Source organism: Alosa alosa, chromosome 2, assembly GCF_017589495.1.
Source record: "Alosa alosa isolate M-15738 ecotype Scorff River chromosome 2, AALO_Geno_1.1, whole genome shotgun sequence".
Lineage (NCBI taxonomy): Eukaryota > Metazoa > Chordata > Actinopteri > Clupeiformes > Clupeidae > Alosa > Alosa alosa.
Window position 1 is genome coordinate 19,398,647 of NC_063190.1, and position 13,430 is coordinate 19,412,076.

General features: G+C 42.8%; 1 protein-coding gene across 5 annotated transcripts in view; it reads left to right on the plus strand.

Moving 5' to 3' along the window:
- rab6a (RAB6A, member RAS oncogene family) overlaps positions 1-12,836 on the plus strand; it is a 17,866-nt gene extending 5,030 nt beyond the window's left edge. The window contains exons 2-8 of one of the 5 annotated variants that reach the window (XM_048230859.1): positions 3,332-3,390; positions 3,588-3,641; positions 7,629-7,734; positions 9,405-9,516; positions 9,840-9,933; positions 12,267-12,333; positions 12,610-12,836. In XM_048230859.1, coding sequence (XP_048086816.1) covers positions 3,332-3,390; positions 3,588-3,641; positions 7,629-7,734; positions 9,405-9,516; positions 9,840-9,933; positions 12,267-12,333; positions 12,610-12,677 — 560 coding nt within the window. In that variant the 3' untranslated portion in view covers positions 12,678-12,836. Of the gene's footprint in view, positions 1-3,331; positions 3,391-3,587; positions 3,642-5,712; positions 7,205-7,628; positions 7,735-9,404; positions 9,517-9,839; positions 9,934-10,948; positions 11,043-12,266; positions 12,334-12,609 lie in introns of those variants that run through there. The other 4 variants (XM_048230849.1, XM_048230843.1, XM_048230834.1 and 1 more) reach the window with 4 other exon arrangements.
- The last annotated feature ends 594 nt before the right edge of the window (positions 12,837-13,430 follow it).

Here is a 13,430-nt window from a genome sequence, read left to right on the forward strand (position 1 = left end):
TGCCAGTTATGTATCCACCAGCTGCCTGCCTGCAGCCTACTTCCAAAACTCCCAAGCTGCTTGCTGCCTGATTTGGTTCCGAGGACACAAGTTCAGTTTATCAACAACACTCAATAACAGTTTATGTGATGTGAATTTCCAACAATTTCACAACAGCTAGTTGTGGAGTTGGCCATTCAACTAGCCCACTTGCTTACGACAAGACTCAGGCTGCACAGTCGGCGCCCGCTTCCTTATTTGGGTTTTGGGTTGCCAGGTTTTAGCCTATGACAAAACGGTTGAAATTGAAACTTAGTGATCGTGTATGTGTAGGGTGTATTTCATACACAATCTGGCAACCTGGGAGATGTCAAACTAATAGAAAAAAATGAATGGATCAATGATTTTAAAATGAAGTTTGATGGCCATGCAAATTACGGGAGTTTTCCGGGAGAAATAACAAAATGGGAGGGTGCCGGGAGATGACCTTGAAATACGGGAGAACCCGGGAAAAACGGGAGTGTTGACAGGTATGCCACAGTCTCATGTCATTATGGGCTGCTATATGGCTGCCCCTGTACTGCTTTTGAGGAGCAGTTTAACAGGGCTGCAGGTGTCACCATGACCGTTAAAATGGTGGTGTTTTTTTTTTTTTTTTCTATATTCTAAAGGATCTATCTAACAAACTATAATTAACATTCCTTGCACCTGGACCTCTGGAGAATCAGTAGTGTGTAATTATGGAACAGCTGCTCTAGTGTCTCTGTGTGTGTGTGTGTGTGTGTGTGTGTGTCAGTTATGCATCCATAATTCTCACCATGGCCAAAGTTCAAATGACCGTGAGAGCTTTTGACTTATTTTCATCAGCTTGGTAAAGCAATGCAGGTGGAAATAAACAAGGTTATTAGCTGAACTTATTCATGAGAAAGGGCCTGTTCCCATCACTGTCATGTGGCGAAGATGTATTTCCGGGCCATTAATCTCTAATGATTGTGTGAGACGGTGTCTACCTTGACTGTAGTGGAAGTCATAGGAGTTATTCATGTTTGTACACCTACTTCCTAATAGAAAAAAGCAGAGTAGCTTTTAAGACGGATTTGAAAAAATCCTGCTCAGGAAACTGCTCCTGTTGCCCTGTATCCACACTCCAGCTGAATATTTTAGAGGAGTTGGCTCTTCAAACATTTACACAAAAAGTCTCTGCCTTTGTCTAAGCTCCAATTTTGTTAAAGCGGGTGCTATTTGAGTAGCCTACCTGATCTTCGTCAGAGCTGGGGCCTCTAAAGGTATGAATGAGCAAGTGTTGTTGCTAAACTTAGCTGTAGGTGCATGCAGTCAGACTCCAGGAATGCGGACTGGTTTTTCCACACTTGAGAAGGATCATATCCTCATGTCCTATCAAGTATGTCTGTATGTGCCGCTTCTCACCACTGGCAGATAGGGACTTGTGGGCCTTGATCCTTTTTTGTCCCTCCAGAGTACCCTTACACTTGGACTGAACTGCGCTCTTTGTGGAATCGTACATATATGCTTTCAAAAGCACCTCTACTCTCCCCAAACAAACAAATAAGCAAATAAACTAACTAAAGAACATAACAGTGCAGAGGAGAAGCCCCTGTTTTGCCCCAGCAGCTCCATATTTTGCCCCTGCAGCCTCTGCTTTCTCTCCCTCCCCATCACCCAGTCCTGGCTGCCACAGCTGTGTTGTTGTGTTGTGTTGTAATGTGCTGCGCTGTGCTGTGCTGTGCTGGTGAGTGGCAGACTTCAGTTACAGGCAGTGACGCAGCAGAATAAAACTGGAAGCAGCAAGAACTACAAACCAGTTAAGAGAGGCTTCTCTCTCACACCCTCTCTCACATTTTAATTCTTTATTTAAATCCAGAAATCATATTACAACAGACAGGATTCAAATATTTCAAAAGATAAGATAGGGCTTTGTCACTCAATGGTATTCAGGGGTACAAAAAACATCTCCTGCGCCATACTGCAAGGCTGCCTATAGCTGCAGATATGGAGCAAAACTTTGCTAGCTGTTTTGTTTTTCTGCTGGAGAGCCCTGCCAGCCTTAACCCACACACACACACACACACGCATTCTGTCTCTCCCCCTTGACAAGTTTCTTCCCCTTGACGTGGCACTCCTATAAGCAGCTGTCACCTATTCCTTCGGGGGCACTGGTAGCTGGTAGCTGGATGGAGGAGGACTCTCTTCTGTTCCACCAAATCCTACCCCCTTGCTTACCCCTAAGTGACCGACTTGTGTGAGCAGGAAGGCCTGCATTCCTCTGTGGGGTGGAAGGGTGGTGGCAGGGTCGTGACCCCAGTCATGTCAGATAGCATGTCGCTCCAGCTGGTCCTGGCTCCACAGCTGGGATACCAGCAGGCGTGGAGGTGCAAGGCTGAGCTCAACCCATAAACTATTTCACATCAGAGAAAGAAATAATAGTGGCATTCTCAAATGGGTTTTCCCCTCCTCACTTGCAGTGTATTTTTGAGCATTTTAATTCCCTGTGCATGCTCTCAGACTGGTGGGATGTGTTGTAGTTGGGGGATATATGGAGGAAGCAATCAGGGGGAAGTATTCCTTGTTTGTGTGTCCTGACTGCCCGACCGTACAGAAAATGAAAATATTCTTAGTTCTTTACTGTTCTTAGCTTTTAGTTAGTTTTTGAACTTTCATAGTTTTGACATACTTTTGTCATCCCATACACTAGAGTTCCTGTGAATTTAAATTTGTGCAGACATCAGAAATCAGGCCACGTTACAGTGTTAATGTGCAGTGAATGCTGTGTTTGTATGACTGCTGGAACACTGTAATTTACCTTTGGGGATGAATAAAGTCTGTCTGTCTGTCTGTCTGTCCTCATTGAGCATAGCTGTTATCATGATCAGTGTGAATGTAGTAATAAAGTACTATAATTTGTATACGTGTGCTTTAGTATTCGGTGCTGCTGGGCTTTTTATCACAAGGCTTTCTGCCTTCTGAAAAAGCAGTGCCCTACTTTGATGGGGATGTTATCAGTATGTGGTTGACTTGGAAGCGACAAGCACAACCACAATGATACAAGGTGACCTTAAACGCCGATGTTGCCCACATACCGCCTTCATGCAGATACTGGTATTATGACACCTGTCGGGCTGTGGCTAGTAATTTAGCATGCTAATTCAGGTTGATATCTCTGCAGCACTATACCTTGTCATTCTTTTAATTACATCATCGCCCTTATTTCTTCTCATTCTTTTGATGCGTGTAGCTAATTTTTTTGGATATTTTTACCTCAATTCTTACACATGGCACCTTTAAGTCACTAATGCAACATTGATAAGCCTCCCGTTCTCTCTTTCTGTTTCAGTGGGAAAGACTTCATTGATCACGAGGTTCATGTACGACAGCTTTGATAATACTTACCAGGTAAGTGAGCTCGCCCTGTCTTACTAGTTGCTAGTTGGCTGCAAAATCCTTTAAGATGAGGATTATTAATTTGAGTTGAGTAATAACCATTGCAATACTTGAAAGTGTATTTATAAGTGGATAAGTATATGGATGTGGCCTTGTTCTTTTGTATGACCTGTGTTTCTGACCCCCTTTAACCCACTCCTGTTCTACAGGCCACAATAGGAATTGATTTTTTATCGAAAACCATGTATCTTGAGGACAGAACAGTAAGTACATCCTTCATTTGGCTGATTAGTGGTGATTTGTACTAGCTATTGTATGATATTTTATATGTGGTTTATTGTGATACTGTCGAGTATATGCAATCACCCATGTTAAAGGTGCTGTGAGCATTTCTTTCAAATTTCCACAAGGAAACCCATATGTGTCCATTCAATCCATCCACAGTCTGTGTAGTGTTCAAGCAAAATGATTGGCTAGCAGGGACGTCCATCACTTTGGAACCGCCCTCATTTGCTCGTCCTTTAACATGCTGAAGCTTTAGTCATAGAATCAAATGAAATCAAACTTTATGTATACACTACTTTTTGTGCAGTATTGCAATACAATGTGTGTAACAGAGCAAAAGCACAGATACATGTAAACGTATAAATAAAACAAGACCTGTGTATAAATAAGTGAATAAAACAAATAAAACCTACAGGGAGACCTCTAGCATAATAGAACACAAAACCCAGGGGACACGCCCTTTTGTTTGAAGGCTTGTTATCTCTCACAGCATCTTTCAAATCAGAGTTACTGTGCTTCTGATGTGTAAAGTTGTCTGAGCACCAGTGTTTCAAAAAGGAATCTTAAAATGAAATGCAGGTGCATCTCAAAAAATTAGAATACCATGGAAAAGTTTTTTTGTCCCGTAATTTATTTCAAAAAGTAAAAGTTCATAGTCATAGTTCAAAGTCATATTCATGAAACAGATTCATTACAGATTAATTACACAGTTTCAAGTAGAGATGCACCGATATGGAATTTTAGGGCCGATAACGATAACCGATATTTATTGGTTTGTTGTGGCCGATACCGATACGATAACCGATAATATTACTCTTGCAAAAAAATTGTGAAAAGTGATTTGGGGAAAGCATTTAATAAGCATAATTTTATTGCAGTAATTTTACCTACCACCAAATGATGGACAGAACTCATAATAGTCCTCAATAGTACAGCAGTCAACATAACAGTAGCCTAGCCCTACAGCTCCTAGCTCCTTTAAGTGAACCTGACATCAGTGAATTGCGAGTGAGTTAGCCCCGAAGGTTTTAATAACTTATTATGATGACCTGTCTGGAACTGAAGCAGGAATGGTTAGCATATTTCTAGGTAATAATACAAAACCCAAGCTAAAGTAATGCAAATATAATACTAAAACACAACTTAGAACTAGGCCTACTTATGTACTCGTCCCCATTAACGAGTTTGTTTATTTGTTTCCCCGACCAGCGGTAAAGTGCAAACACATCAGCACAAGACGAATCTAGATAGGGCTGAGCTCCACTCTGGTAAGGTTAAATGGCGGATCATTCACGAGAGGATTTTGAGATGCACAGATTCCCAAATGAACGCATATCCACAGATTTTGTTAGAGTGGAGAAATACATTCACACCGCTGACATTATATTGAGGAAAAGTATAGCCAACCAAGCTCAAGTAGCTCAGTGTAGCCAGACGGACCTTACATAGGCCTAAATTAGGACTTTAAAAAATATCGGTGCAAATTATCGGCCAGAATTCTGTTATCGGACCGATAATAATATTTTCATTTTTTCACTTATCGGCCAATAATATATCGGCCGCCGATATATCGTGCATCCCTAGTTTCAAGTGAATGTGTAGTGACAGTGAAATATTTCAAGCCTTTTTTTGTTTTATTCTTGATCATTCTAATTTTATTCTTGATTATTCTAATCTTGATGATTGACCAAATGCAGAATCTCAGAATATTACAATGAAGAATTTATGATCCAGAAATGTCGACCTGAGAAGAACTCGGCAATGGACTTTGTTTCCATGATATTCAAATGTTTTAAAGGGAAACTTGGCAGGATTTCCCCCTCTGCTAGAGAAATTGTGCATTATGCTATTTCAAACTGTGGAAAAAGGTAACGATAAAGCACATGGATTTGTTTACAAGCTAGCGAACGGTTAGCATAAGTTTGGTTACGATGTTACAAGGTAAGAAACACGATTTAAAACGAGTTTCTCACTTCTCTTTCCGGGACGGTAAGTCTCAATGTTGCAATGTTGGTTTTCCGCCTGGGGACGCTAAGCGCAGCGGGGAAAGTCACCATTTTTAGCGGAACAGGTCATTTAACCATCCAAATGATTTCTAAACGGGTTTATTACGATGAAATAGTTGCCAAGTTCCCCTTTAAGATGCACTTGTATAAGACCCATGACTGTGTATGTAAGTGTGGTGTGAAATGAGAATGAAATTAAATGTTTTTAACATGGATCACAGCATTACTGCAGGCACTGTTGGTAGTGGTGATGTGATCTGTTGAGTCATGCCGGCTGTTAAATTCTAATGTAAAATTGAACTGGATCTGAATCTACAACTCTCCAAATCGCTTACCTAGGAACTAACATGAACTTTATTTCAACAAAAATAGGCCATTAACATGTTGTGCATCCATTATAAAATGGCTGTGAGATGTATTAAATCCAAGGCAATGTACATTACCAAACATACAGTAAATAAAAGCTCAACCGTAGACAGTATATGAAGGTCCATTTATTGTCAAGGCCTATTTGGATGCTGACACTGGGAAACCACTTCTCAGGTTTGGGCAAGCAAATTGGAGCACTCACTTGCCCAGTGGGAAAGCTGGGGGTGGGGGGTATGATTTGTCCAGCCCTGTGTAGGCGTTCGGTAGACATGATGACGGATCAAACACACCCAAATGTCTGCTAGATTCTGTCTGGTCAACTTCCTGCCCCACCCACCCTTACAGGGATTGTAGGATATCACCCTGACATGAAGGAACCTCATACTTCTTTATTAGCATACCTTCATGATCAGTCTGTGGACAGTGAACTGAAAAAGCATAACTAATAATAAAAGCCCTATAATTTGCGTTGTTTGCTGAGTAAACAGTGAAAAGGTGTTAACCTCTTTCTCCCTGAGTCTGTGTGTGTGTGTGTGACTGTGTTGACTGCAGAGGTGGGAAGCCTGTATGGCCCCACCATCCTTTCAGGTCCAGGGTAGAACCTCTACCCCCCCCCCACTCCCCTTCCTCCAAGGCCTCCCACTGCGTTCTCTTTCTCTACATTCTTTCAGTCGCTCCTCCTTTTCCCCCTCAGTTTCCCATCCACGCCTTCACACTGTTTTACATTCTCTTAGCCCCTCACATCAGCTGATCCTGTGTGCTTTATATGATTTATTTATGTTACTTATTTGGTTAAAACTGATGAGCTATTTTTGGTTTCTACCTCCGAAACCTCTGATTTGCATATCAGCATGTGCATGCCTGCTTGTGCATTTTATTTTTTTGTTTTGTTTCTTTGTCTTTTTTTAATTTCTTATTCTGTTCAAGTCTTCTCTTGCTCCTTTCTTTCTGTCTTTGTCTATCTTTCCTCTCCTGTTCAGTCTTTCTTTTTCTCTCTCTTTTCTCTTCTGTTTGGTTGTGTTTGCGTTTTCCCTTTATCATTTGTGCCCATCCCACACAGATCAGGTTGCAGCTGTGGGACACGGCGGGCCAGGAGCGCTTCCGTAGCCTCATTCCCAGCTACATCCGCGACTCGGCCGCCGCCGTCGTTGTGTACGACATCACAAGTAGGTACCCCACCAGGCTGCCCTGCCCTGGTGCGCTGACCCCCCTGCCCTCCGTCCAGTTCCCTCCTTCTCTCACCACTTCCTCTCTTCCCCCTTCTCTCCCCTTCCCCCTTCTCTCCCCTCCCCTCTTCTCTCTGCTCTCTCTCTTTCTCTCCACTCTCTTTCTCTGCTCTCTCTTTCTTTCCACTCTCTTTCTCCGCTCTCTCTCCTCTCTCTCTTTCTCTCTGCTCTCTCTCCTCTCTCTCCTCATCTCCTTTTCTCTCCTCTCTTTCTCCTCCTTTCTCCTCACCATCTCCTTTTTCTCTACTCTCTCTGTCTCTTTCTCTCTCTCTCTCTCTCCATCCATCCCTCCTCCTCCTCCTCCTCCTCCTCCTCCTCCTCCTCCTCCTCCTCTGCTCTCTCTGGTGCTAACACGACTGGCTAGGTGCGGCTGCAGCTTTGGGACACGGCAGGCCAGGAGCGTTTCCGGAGTCTCATCCCTAGCTACATACGAGATTCCACTGTGGCCGTGGTTGTCTTTGACATCACAAGTGAGTGTGGAGAGAAAAACAAACGAAAACGTCGCTGGAAGAAAAGCAGACCAGACAGCGCTGTCTGGACGTCCTCCTCAGACGTGTCTTTCTTTTCTTCGCCTCTTTTGCTTCCTGAGTCCAACGCTTTTTTTTGCTCATTTGTTTTTTTTCTCTCCTCTTTTTCTGTCCCCTTCATTTCCATGTCGCTTGTTTGATTTCTTGTGCCCTTCTCTTTTCTTGTCCTTTTGGGACTATGGCGTGCTGAGCATACTCTCTGAAAGCAGAGTTTTTGCCATCCGTTTTGATGTCATTTCATTGGTAACAGTGTTGTTGTAGTTGAATCTTTTGATGTACTTCATCAATAGTTGAACAAATTCATCAGTTGTAGTTCCCATGGAAGGTCATGTTGGGAGACTTCCTTTAAGTTTGGACATGAATGACTGCACTGGAGCCACTACTTTTATGAAGTTGACATATTGTTACGGTCAGGTTGAGGGATAACACACACTGATTAATGGCTGCCTGAGGACCAGCTGACTGCTGGGTGTGGCAGGCGCAATGTATTAAAAATTGATTACAGGTGGATACCTGGAGGAGCGCGAAAACGCCAGTCTCGCGCAGGAGTTTGAAAGTGTGCACGCTACTCGCCAACGCTGACTAGGATTACCTGTATCTCCGACCGTCCCTTCGGACTTTTGTTTATTCTTATACAACGTTTTCGTCTGGCACCTGGACTTTACCAATCAAAACTTGAACTCCCAAAAACCGAACAACCGCAAGAGAGCTGGCCGCTCTCGGGAAAGAGCAAGACTTGTGCTGGCCCGGTACGCACGCTCGCCTGGGAAGTCGGTAAGCTGGTTCCTCTTGCAGTCTTTAGTCTTTACATATCAACATCTTCACCCACACCACTGATATAGACTCCCAACTCAAGTTACCACATACACGTAGGGCAAGTTGCACTGAGGGCTCAATTTAGCCAGCTATTGTTAAACCCCCCCTAGACTAACGAGCTATCTTGGTAAATTAGGTAGGCTGGCTTTTGGTTTTCGCGTTTGACTTTGGCATTCGCGGAATTCGCGTTTGTGGGTCGCAGGGTGAACCCTCGGTTGTAACACATATGTAGTATATTTTGACATTTTTGACAAGCATAACTGCATCAGATGTGTCTGTGGTCTGTAAGAAAGACTAATTTGCATTATTTAGTTTGGACTTGTCTGATTCTCTTTTGTCTGACCCATGCCAAGCTAAGAATGGGTGCAGTGCACTGTTTTGCAGAGTGTACAGAATTGCACCACAAAGCGTGCACTTCAGTTTGTTGGTTTTGGAACTCTGATGGTAATAGTCAGAGAAGTAATAAGTATAAGATCAAAAGACTCCAAGCTCCCGTAGAGTATATTGTAGATGGGATATGTAGTTTATTTCTTGTCAGTAGAAGAGCTGTATTTCCGTATTGTGACCTGCTTCATTGCTTTTATCTCATTTTCTTATGCTTTCCTTTACAAGCGCCAAACACTCAACATCATCATCTATCATCAGCTGCCAGTTGAACTGAAGCTCCAACTATTGTTTTTCTTCCCTTCTTTAACACTACCACTCTCTCTCTTTCTCTCTATCTTTCTCTTTCTCTCTCCCTCTCTCTCTCTCTTTCCCTCCTTCTCTTCCTCCCCATCTGTCAAATTTCATGTTAGATGTCAACTCCTTCCAGCAGACCACAAAGTGGATCGATGATGTCAGAACAGAGAGAGGAAGTGACGTCATCATCATGCTTGTGGGAAACAAGACAGATCTTGCGGATAAAAGGTTTGGACTCTATTGGATTGTTTTGTGAGGTTTGAAATGACAACTGTGGCCATATCTATATATTGTATTATTCATGTATTGTTTTTTTTCTGGCAAAAGGTTTTAATTCCACCATCCAAATGATTTAATATATTTGCTAGAATAGAATGCCCACCAGTGTCTAAACTAAATGACCAGTAAATGTGGTTCTAAATATATATATTTTTATAAGTACCTAACAGGCCAACCGTTGTTTGTTGAAAGTGTAAAATGAAAGTTCTTTCCCAAGAGTACTTCATTCATTGAGCCAAAAGAATTGATTTCATCCCTTTCATTTGCTGCAGGCAAGTATCAATTGAGGAGGGCGAAAGGAAAGCCAAAGAGCTAAATGTAATGTTTATTGAGACAAGTGCTAAAGCAGGCTACAATGTGAAGCAGGTGAGTGTGTGTGTGCGTGTCTGAGCCGCGAGCTCCAACATGCTGCTGCTGCTGCTGCTGATCCTCCCTCTCCCTCTCTAGACGTCTTCCAGCCGGGCCCACAGGAGCACTAGTCAAGGAACATTCAATTCTGTTCAGTGCAGTTCTATTCAGTTCTATTAAATTAAGTTAAAATCAACTTTTATTCATTTATGCAGCACCATTAACAGTTGACATTCTCTCAAGACTCTGCTCTCTCTGATTGAGAGAGGGCTAATTCGTATTGAGGCAGGTCATCTGTGACTGAGAGAAAAGCTAACTCGCCTTGCGTCATTGGGTGGAGTCGAAGTTTTCTAATTGGAGGTTACTACTCCAGAGTGAAACTTGAAATGCATCTACCCAGGCATTTGCACCTTTACGCTAACCGACATCCCAGTGTGTGGCCACTAGAGCCATTCAGACATGTACTAACACAGGTTCACACAAGTGGCTTTAAAACTAGAAGAGAATCTTTTGAAGACCTAGATAGGCCTGTTGCTTAAGCAATATAGCACGAGTGAGAGTGAGGTTGGTCATGGATATTCCCACGGGTGTTGTTCGGCCGTAGCCATGATAACCCATTGCTTGAAATAGTGGAGAGCTGGGATGAGAACATTGTGTCCAATCTTCGCATTGCATAGCGGAGTGATTTTATTATTAGCTGTGCAAAGTCTGAGTTGAAATGTCCAGGGATATTCCAACTCACGTAACGTCTCTCGGCCAATCAGAAACAAATAAATAGTTCCATAGAACCCAATTGTTGTATAAATAACATACGCGTACTGGGTAGAGAGCTGCGAACATGCACGCATAGGGGGGACCAGATTGGGTCCATGGAGACTTGGTTTCCATGGGAACCCCGGATTGGATTGGATTGGATAGAAACAGCCACAGCAGCATCAAGAGCCGCGGCAAGCATCTTTATTTCAATGTTCTTACACTATTTCTCTCTTTGTCGTGTGTGTGTGTACGTACGTGGCATCTTCTGTTGTCCCAGACAAATCACCACAGAGGAGGGTGAGCAGAGAGCTAAGGAACTGAATGTTCTGTTTATCGAAACAAGCGCAAAGACAGGCTACAATGTCAAACAGGTAGAAAGAGCGCATGACCTTTGACCTCTGCGCTCATGATCACCATCACGCCTGCTCGCTCGCTTGTGTGCTCTAATGCATCAGGGAGACTCTGTGTCCAGTCATTTGTAAAAGGTCGCTCTGGCCTTCAAGTATCAAGCTCTGTATCTGGAAAAATGAGTCTTGGTGGACAGATACTAGATTTTTTAATATTTTAATCAAGTGGGGTTTTAATCTCATCTTAATTTTTCTCTCACAATAGTCAGTACATATATTTGCATGGTTCTGACTCTCCAATAAATTATTGAATCACATCGCACATTCATCAAATCTTTTTTTTTTACTTATTTAATGATTCATGACCAATATGTCTGATCATTTTACGATTTTCATCCTTCTGGAGTAATTTGTATCCGCTTTGGTTCGTTTGTGATGCACACCTTTATTTGACCTTTCAACCATGCCACTAAAAAGCAATTTGTTTATCTGGTGTGAGCTTGCATATGCACAGCTTCTCTTGAGCTTTCATTGTGTGTTAACCGAGGATTATCTTCATGGCGAAATATCTTAACACGATGTTAACGTGTCCTTATAACAGAAAGGGTAGAGATGCATGGTGTGTTGCATGCTATGCATTTTGAATACTACATGCCCACCTACCCAGTTTTATTTTTCACTTTAGATTAAAGTAAATTAACCCTTAATTAAGGTGTACTGTCACACCGGTGTGACGGGAATGTTGGACTATGAACGTTCTAAAGAATATCTGGGTTCATTCAGATACCTTTTATATGGCTCTGGGTTCATTGAATTCAACATAGAATTGTAGAACCTTGAGTTGTTGTGGAATGGAATCTTATATTAGATTTATATTAGAAAAACCCACACTGATGGAGCTCCACCTGCACCTCAGGGGTGTACACACTTCTAGAGCTTTATCAGGCAATAGGACCTCTTACTAGAGGCTGTGTGCCGCCGGTGACCACAGCCGTATCAAATATCGATAATACAAATAAATAAAAAACATAAATATACAAGCCATAACTCTAGGAGTTAATTCATTGTTAGTGGTTTAATGCCAGAGAATGTGACACCAGGTAAGTAAATGAAGAAGTAAATTGCTGGGAGCTGGGATTTGCATGGATGTGTGTGTGTCTGTGGTGGCGCTGACCATAAAGCCGTGACTGGATGGTACTAGTGATGTTTGTTTGTTTTTAGTGCTGATGTGGTTTGTTTCTCCCGCAGCTTTTCAGACGTGTGGCAGCTGCACTGCCTGGCATGGAGAGCAACCAGGACAAGAGCAGAGAAGACAGTATCCTTCCTCTGAAAGTGTGGGTGTCTGTGTGTTTGCGTGTGTATGTTTGTGTTATGACTGACCATCAGAGTGTGTGCACAAAAGTATTTGTGTGTGTATTGTATGTGTGTCTGTGTGAGAGAGAGCTTGTGCTAATACGACTAGGTGCAAGCAAGTGAACACTGTGCGTGCAGGTGTGTGTTTGTGCATGTGTGTGTATGTGCAGGTGTGTGTGTGTGCAGGTGTGTGTGTTTGTCAGCCCATTTGTTGATCTCCTTGACTGGCGTTTCCCAGTGATCGATATTAAGCTGCCAGCAGACTCACCAGAGCAGCCTGTCAGTGAAAGTGGCTGCTCATGTTAAGCCTTGCACCACAGCCACCTTTACCAATATCTCTCTCTCTCTCTCTCTCTCTCTCTCTCTCTCTCTCTCTCTCTCTCTCTCTCTCTCTCTCTCTCTCTCTCTCTCTCTCTCTCTCTCTCTCTGTTTCTTTGCTCTACCTTTACTGTATGTCCTGTACGGTCTCTCTCTCTCTCTCTCTCTCTCTCTCTCTCTCTCTTAGAGTTTCTTTGCTCCGAATGTATGTCCTAATGCTCTCTCTCCCTCCCCCATTCTTTCTGCACCACTTCCACTCTGAGCACTCACATTATGTCGTTCTATACCCCTCCCTCTATTCCTCTCTCTTTCTCTCTCTCTCTCTCTGTTTCTCTCTTGTCTCTCTGCTTGTCTTTCGTTGTCGGGCTCAGCATTGCTGCTTCACTAAAGCTCGCACCATCATCCTCCATCCCTCAGCTGCAGTGTCATAATCCCAGCCTGGGAACACCAAGAGAACACTACCTGTCCATCGTCATTGTTGTCGTCTTTGTCGTTGCCGTGGTTTTTTGCTGACTCACTGAGAAGACCTTAAGCTTAACAAGCACAATGTGGATGTGAATGGTGTTGCTTTTTCTTTTCTCTGTTGTCATGGTTTCATGTTTTTTTTTTTTTTTTCCCGTTCATTTGTTGTTCTTTTTTTTTCCTCTTTTATCGTCCATCTCACTTCCACTTCGGTGTTTGGAGAAGAAGTTGTCATTGTTTTTGCATAACCTTGTAAAGCACTGTATCATGTTTAATTTT